Source organism: Sesamum indicum, linkage group LG10 (assembly GCF_026168435.1).
Source record: "Sesamum indicum cultivar Baizhima isolate 11 linkage group LG10, ASM2616843v1, whole genome shotgun sequence".
Taxonomy (NCBI): domain Eukaryota; kingdom Viridiplantae; phylum Streptophyta; class Magnoliopsida; order Lamiales; family Pedaliaceae; genus Sesamum; species Sesamum indicum.
Window position 1 is genome coordinate 18,212,915 of NC_142666.1, and position 8,441 is coordinate 18,221,355.

At 37.3% G+C, this 8,441-nt stretch overlaps 1 protein-coding gene across 1 annotated transcript; it reads left to right on the forward strand.

Moving 5' to 3' along the window:
- The first annotated feature begins 3,937 nt into the window (after nt 1-3,937).
- On the forward strand, nt 3,938-8,441 carry LOC105171753 (protein unc-13 homolog). Its single transcript, XM_011092965.3, has 5 exons — nt 3,938-4,726; nt 5,384-6,265; nt 6,364-6,819; nt 6,902-7,088; nt 7,172-8,441. Exons 1-5 carry the CDS (start codon nt 4,160-4,162, stop codon nt 8,140-8,142), a joined length of 3,063 nt encoding a protein of 1,020 aa, XP_011091267.2. The 5' UTR covers nt 3,938-4,159; the 3' UTR covers nt 8,143-8,441.

The window sequence follows — 8,441 nt, forward strand, 5'->3', positions numbered from 1 at the left end:
TGTAGTGTACGTGGCCGTCAAGCCTTTTATGTTGGTGTCTATGTGTTGACTGAACGGCACGTACTCATGAAAAGAAATATTGCTTTTAAATATAGTTAATTATTATGATTAAAAGCAAAAAAAAAAAAAATGGCTGATTAAATGCAATTTTTCTTTTTTATCTTTTGTATTTTGGCATTTTAGTTCTTTTCTTTTTCTAGAATAGCAAATAAGTCTTGTAATTTTTTTTTCTGTCCTTCAGTCGCCGGTATTCGCAAATGTTGCCAGGAAAAAGAAAAAACATGTGCCCGGCATGTGCTTTATTAATTTGAGTTTTTTGTTCCCATTGGTCAATTAAATGAGCAAATTCGAGAAAAAATAAAAGTTATGGGAACTAGTTTGCTATCCTAAATAGATTAAGGACTAAAACGTCAAAATACAATAAATACAAGACTAAAAATTTCCTTCTATATTAACAGGAATTACCAGTGAGAACAAAAACAACAAATTAAAAAAAAAAAAAATCACGGCTGTTAGCCGTTATTTCTGCGAGTAATGCCAAAACATTTGCTAAAGCAATTTGAGTCTAATGCAGCATATTTAATTTCCATTAGAAAAGAAATTGTACACGGTTTTCCATCAAAATAGTTAACGATGAGGCATAGGACACTGTTCAAAAAATTAATGTAGGTACTGAACTAAAGGGCTTAACTGCATTTTTTGCTCCATAATTTAGGTTATCGACTTTTTTGTCCTTTAACTTTTTATGATAATATTTTGGTTCTATATTTTTTTATTTTTTGGGCTTTTAGTCATTTTTTCACCCCAGTTTATATCTTTCTTGTCGAAAGAATGCATGTGCCTCTCATATGACATTCCAAAATTCCGGTTGTTCTTCCTATTGGTCCATTTTCATTAGTATTTTTATTGTTTAACTTTTTAGGCGCAACAAAAAATATAACATTTAATCATGACTAATTGTTATAGCTAACAGTAAATAGCAATAACAAGTAGTTATTGACCGCACCCACAAGATGACTATTGACGTAGTTTTTTGCAAGGGCGGCTACAAGTCATAACAAATTGTCTCTTTTTTGTAGCAAATTTCATGATGGAAAAATTATTTGTTTTTTTGCACTGATTTTATTTGTCCGTGGTTAATAATAATTATTCACCATGATTTTTTAGTCACAACTATTAATATTATAGTGAATAATAAATCTTTTACAGTGATGGTAGCATTTTGATCATACATCTTTAAATTTTTGCAATTTTAATCATTTTTTCGTTGTCGTTCACCCTTCTCACCGGTGGAGGTAAACTCTGATAATCAAAAAGACTTAAATCGTAAAAAATTAAAAAAATATAGAACAAAAATGCTGCTATTTCAAAAAATTATAGGACAAAAACGCATTTAATTAAACTACAGGACATTATGTTTCACGGAAATTGATATATGAAATTAAAATTAAGGTTTTGAGAAGCGTGGCGGCACAAAACTTGCGATTTTATGTTCAAAAAATTAATACAGGTACTAAACTAAAGTTTCGTGTTACGGAAACTGATATATGAAGTTAAAGTTGAACTTTTGAGAAGCTATTGCTTTTTCATCAACTGTTCAGATTAAGACCTCGTCTATACTTCATACATCTTATAATTTTATTTTTAATTTTTTTTTAAATTTATAAGACGTTAAATATATGATTTCAAAAAAAATTATTAGAACGTTCGAAAATAAGATTATAGAGCTTATAATATATTACTAATGTCAAATTTATAATTAATATTAAGAAAATTGAATAACTTATTAAGCTTTTTAAAATAAATTCACGTAACTTCTTATTTTTCTCGATGAAGTCCTAACATTTTAGTTTGGCTCTTACAACCTCTTTTTGCTAAAATATTTATGAAACAAAGATGCAACATCTTATAAGTTCAACCAAACATCCTCGGAGTATTGGACTTGCTCTAATCCAAATGCTAGAGTCGTGCAACTTCTCTCGTTGTTGTCATTATTCTCGGTAGGTTGTATTCTGTCGAACTGAAGATGCTGCGACGTTTGATAATAAATAGTACAACCCTACTCCTGGTGATTATACACGACGGTCTCTAAGGGAATCAAATCCTTCTTCATCTGCATAATACAGTTCTGATCTCATATACTTCTGTAATGATTTTATACATCTGGACAATATATGTGTTTGGAATAAAGAGTTGACATCTTTTGCCTTTGAGTAATAAAGAAAACTAGAGTAAGAACAATAATATAATCACATCAAGACACTCATTTATTTCGATTCGATTCGTTCGATTTACCGCACTGTTAACACCCCTAATTTAACATCTCCAAAGCCCCTTATAAAATGGGGAGTAAATTAATTTCAACCAATAATAGCTCATTCCTTTTTCTTTTCTATTTATGCCCCCAAATCCTCATATTGGGGATCTTCCCTCAATAAGGGCAGAATTGTCGATATGAACCTCTGCTGTCAGATGAGTTTAGATTAATTCAATAGAAAAGTAATGGGCCAAGTTTAAGGCCCATATACTATATCAAATTGTAAAATGAGGCCCATCCTCATCCATCTAGCCCAATTCAGATTTTGCACATCCATAATTATCGTTAACAGTGATGGATTCAAAAGTGAAAGTTTGAGAAGGTCGAACAATAATACTTGGGTTCACTTTGCTAGATTATTAAGAGTAATTAAAATAAGAAAAAAAAGAAAATATTCGTCCTATAACTTTGATTTATATTCATTTTTGTCTTTTATCTTTGAAAATTTTAGATTTAGTCCGTTATCTATCAATTTTTCGTAAATTTGATCCTTTAGTTTAATTTATGATTTTTTTTGCTCTTTTGATGATAAAGGCTAATAGTACATTCCAATGGTTTAAGTGTAATATAAATAAATATTTCTTCAGTAGACATAAACTGTTACACCATTTTTAGGTGAGCATTAGTTACGAAATGCAAAATAAATTGATATATATGGACTAAAATTGCTCTTGAAAAACTATATAGGAGTAAAATTATTTGAAATTGGATCAAATGACTAAAATTAAACAATTCTGAAAGCTCCAATTAAAACTAAAATGGGTAAATTTAAAAGACTAAAATTTAAATGATGATCATGAGCTTACATAACAACCCTTCCTCATCTATATATTAAGAAAATTAATGTTTCAAATGTATATTTCTATATATAGTTTGAAATATTTTTTTGACTAACTTATGAATTTGATTAAATAAATTCATGGTGATGAGCATGGCAAATAGGTGCATGCTTTTAATTAAAATTTAGATAAACGAGCAAAGTGCGTATGATTTTTTTTTTTAATAATTGAACTGAATTATAAATGTATTGTACTTTTATTTAATTAATTGCTGTAAATAAAATCTTATATGGTCGAAGAAATTTTTTAAAATAACTATACCTATTTTATTGGAATAAATAACACCATTTCTTAAAAGAAAAGGGGAAAATCCATTGTGGTAATTTTGTTAATTTATTTGGGTACTTGAATAATTTAGAAAAAATGAATCCATAATAAAGGGGTTATATATTTATATATAAATTCTTAGAGAAATCAAAATCTTATAAATATATAATATGATAAGAAATGGTGTGATAATATTATTGGATAATTATATTTATTCCCCTGATATGTTGTCTTTATATATAAACTATTCTAGTTTTCGTATAATTACAGAAAATAATCCTAATAGTAAAACAGGAAAAGTAGTTTATTAAATAATATTGACGTTTTCAAGGGTGTATGTTTAATTTTTTAAAATATAGGGATGATTTATATAAATGATGTTGATGTTTTTAACGGGCTTATGTGTAATTTTTAAAAAATATGAATAATTAATGTAAATAGAAGTGTTAATGTAATTTTGTGTAATATTAATATCTGGTTCTGGATATGATCATTTGGAGTCTTCCACAGCCTTTCCCTTCTCGCCTTCTTCGCTTTAAGGCCAACCATCAACACTTCTCTCCTCTCTCTCTCACCTAACGTTGTCTGTCTGTCTGTCTCCTTTGTCTCTGTCATCTTTCTATTTCCTTCCCCCTCTCTTCGCCAAATACACACACACACCGTATAAAACTTGACCACCTTCTCTCCTCTCCCCGCCCCTACGTCGTTCTCTTCTCGGCCAGACAATTCCCACCCAATGGCCCCTCATCTTCGCCTCTCCATCAGTCCCATTCGACGGCCCGGCGCGGCCCAACTCGCCTCCCCTCCCGTCCACGACCTCTTCTCGCCCTTCGGTCAGCTCGATGGCCTCGACACCACCGACTTCCGTGAAGCGGCCTACGAGGTGTTCTTCACGGCGTGCCGTTCCTCGCCTGGGTTCGGGGGCCGGAGCATGGCCGCGCACAACAACAGCTTGGATGAGGGAGGGGAGGGTAATGGGTCGAGTTTTGGATCGGGTCTCGGGTCGTCGCTGAAGCCGCCTGGGGTGGGGATGGCGGTGACCAGCCGGGTGAAGAGGGCGTTGGGGCTGAAGATGGTGAGGAAGCCGGCGGCGGGGAGACGGACCAGTTCATGTGGATTAATTAACCCATCCTCGCCGAGTGCATCTGGGGCGATGAGCCCAAGGGTGGGTTCCACGTTGCCGGGGGCGGGGAGGCTGAGGCGACCATTGACGTCGGCGGAGATCATGAGGCAGCAGATGCGGGTGACGGAGCAGAGTGACAATAGGCTACGTAAAACTCTTATGAGGACACTTGTTGGCCAAGTACGTATACAATGCCGATGTTTGTGTGTTATAATTTTGCATGCATGCATGCCCTTTTACTATAGAAATTATGACATGGTCAATTTAGCCCAAAACAATTTACTACATCTAATGGCAAAAATTGCATGCAACAAAGGAAAAATGAGAAACAATTTTCAATATGTTATTAGTATTTAAATTTCCTTAAAAAGTTTATGGCTTTTCTTGGCAAATATGTAATAAAATCTTAGGAACGGAAACCATGTCGGGTTTGGGTGGGTCTGGCAAGACCTAAGACCCCTCTCGATTAAAAAGCAGAAGCCCTTACCCCGCCACGCCATGCCCCACTCCGCACGGCCCCAACCTAGCCGATACATAACTTCTTTTTGAAGTTCAAGAATTCAGGACAAGGCTTGTTCTTGATAAATGTTGCATGCAGACCTTGAGATGCAGAGGACAAAGTTATTGCATTTAGAATAACTAGTTCATGTGTATATATATAAGATTGTAGCTGATGGGCTCAAATGCTTTCTTCCAAGAATAGGACAAGATATTAATGGTTTGATTTTTGGTAATAAAAAGGTCCAAGAGATGACATTTTTGAACTCCTTATAATATACAATTTCATAGATTCTACTAACATTATATGTGACATTGGTTGACAAATGATTATGTCAGATGGGCAGGCGCGCAGAGACAATAATCCTTCCCCTAGAGCTGCTACGTCATCTGAAGCCGTCTGAATTCATTGACCCTCACGAGTACCATCAGTGGCAGAAGCGGCAGCTCAAAATACTGGAAATAGGACTTCTACTTCACCCTTCAATTCCACTAGAAAAATCAGACGCATCTGCTGCAAAACTTAGACAAATCCTTCAGGCGTCTGAGGCTAAGGCAATAGACACAGGTAAGAACTCTGAGATCATGAGAGCACTTTGCAACTGCGTTGTTTCCTTGGCGTGGCGAAGCCCTGATGGTGGAACTACCGACGTTTGCCATTGGGCCGACGGTTACCCCCTAAACGTTGAAATATACAATGCTCTGCTCCACTCTGTTTTTGATTCAAAGGATGAGACTTTAGTCCTAGATGAAGTTGATGAGCTGCTAGAGCTTATGAAGAAAACTTGGTCGATGTTGGGGATTAACCGGCCAATACATAACTTGTGTTTTACTTGGGTACTTTTTGAGCAGTACGTCGTTACAGGACAGGTTGAGCCGGACCTTCTTGCAGCGTCGCTTACTATGTTAAGTGAGGTAGCAAATGATGCTAAAAAGGTTGATAGAGAGCCTGCTTATGTGAAGATGCTGGCCTGTGTATTGACTGCAATAAAGAAGTGGTGTGAGAAGAGTTTGCTGGATTACCATGCGAATTTCGATAAGGGGACAGTTGTGTTTATGGAGAACATTCTTCCTTTACTTTTCTCAACTACGAAGATATTGGAAGATGATGTCCCGTGTTACATTACTTCACCCCAAGACAGTGGAGAAGTAGTTGATGACTCTAGTGGGAATAAGGTTGATCATTACATTCGATCATCTTTAAGAAACGCGTTTGCTAAGGTTGACTTGTCTATTCATCACCCTTTCTCTATTTTGCTTTGATTAATCAAATACAATGCTCTTTCTCTCATACTAATGCAGCTTCTGCAATTCTGAAGATGCTCGAGGATCAAAGTGCCAATGGGACAGAAAACATCGAGGCACAGAAAGTGAGTGAGGTGCTCATTAAAATGGCAAGAGAAACGGAAGAGCTGGCCTCAAAGGAGAAGGATATCTTCAGTCCTGTGCTCAAGAAGTGGCAGCCGGTCGCTGTGGGAGTTTCAGCAGTAACTCTGCACACTTGCTATGGAGCTCTCCTGAAGCAATACCTGACGGGAATGTCGCCCCCCATAAACGAAACAATCTTGGTGCTGCAGAGGGCTGGGAAGCTTGAGAAGGCTTTGGTGCAAATGGTGATTGACGACTCTGTTGATTATGAAGATGGAGGAAAAGCAGTTGCAAAAGAGATGGTTCCTTATGAAGTTGAGACTGTCATACTCAAACTATTGAAACAGTGGATTCAAGAGAGGCTGAGGACAGGAAAGGAGATTCTCCTGAGATCCAAAGAAACAGAAGTAAGCTTATTAAATATTCTTGAAGTATAAAACTGTCAGCACCGATTGGCTAATGGGAATTTGTTGGATGTTTGTTTTACAGACATGGAATCCCAAGTCGAAAACGGAGCCGTATGCTCATTCAGCTGCAGAGCTAGTGAGATTTTCCAAGGAAGCTGTGGAGAATTTCTTTGAAATTCCAGTGAATGTATCTGAGAATTTAGTTTATGATCTTACTGATGGTTTAGAGCATTTCTTTGGAGATTACATCAAATTTGTTGCTTCATGTGGTGAGAATTAGCTCTTCACTTTGAAAATCAAGAACCGTTAATCCTTGAAAATTTTCCTTCTAACATACTTTTCCAATTTTCAGGATCGAAACAGAGTTATCTTCCCACACTTCCTCCACTGACACGATGTAGCCGGGACTCAAAGTTCTTGAAACTATGGAAAAGAGCTGCATGCAGTGTCGGCATAGACGATCCAAGTCAGAATACTGCAGCAGAAAGAAACCATCCTCGTCCTTCCACAAGTCGAGGAACACAACGCCTCTATATCCGACTCAACACATTGCATTACCTTCTCTGTCAACTCCACTACCTCGACAAGACACTATCTCTTTCCCCAAAGGTCACCCCTCCAAAAAGCCGGTTTGGCAACAGAAGGCAACTAGGAAGTTCCTATTTCGAGCATAGCCGATCCGCCATACAATCGGCCTGTCAGCATGTCTCAGAAGTTGCTGCCTACCGTCTAATATTCTTGGACTCGAACTCTGTTTTCTATGGAAGCCTATATGTCGCTGATGTAGCGAATGCACGGATTAGACCAGCACTGAGAACACTGAAACAGAACCTCACTCTTTTGTGTGCAATAGTTACCGAGCGGGCTCAGCCACTAGCATTGAAAGAATTAATGAAGGCTTCTTTTGAGGCATACCTTATGGTTTTGCTAGCCGGAGGCAGCTCAAGGATCTTTTCTAGGCTTGATCATCCGATGATTGAGGAGGACTTTGATAACTTGAAGCGAGTGTTTTGTACATGTGGAGAAGGTTTGATTGGGGAGGATGAGGTGGCAAGAGAGGCTGAGACGGTGGAAGGAGTGGTCGGGCTGATGGGGCAGTCGACTGAGCAGTTGGTGGAAGATTTCAGCATTGTGGCTTGTGAAGCAAGTGGGATGGGAGTAGTGGGGGCGGGGCAGAAGCTGCCGATGCCACCAACAACAGGAAGATGGAACAGGTCAGATCCTAACACCATATTGAGGGTACTTTGCCATAGGAATGACCGAGGAGCTAACAACTTCCTCAAGAGAACATTCCAGTTAGCAAAGAGGAGTGGATCTGCATGATCCAAGAAACTGCATCTACGAGGTTGAAACTGAGGAAAAGAAAAGGTTGCTGTCTAGATGAAAAAATCTGTCGATTTGTTCTAACTGATAAAAAACAAAAATGTGTAACTGATCTGTGGTTGTAAAGACACTTCTTCTATCACACATTTCATATACTTTCTAGTGGTGCTCCAAGACAAGGATATAGAGATTGGAAGACCAGTTTGCTAATTTTCTGTCTTGTTCTTTTTCTTAGATTAGGATGTATTTTTATGTAAACATTGGTGGTGGGACAGGAGAACTCGGGAATTTGTTTTGCA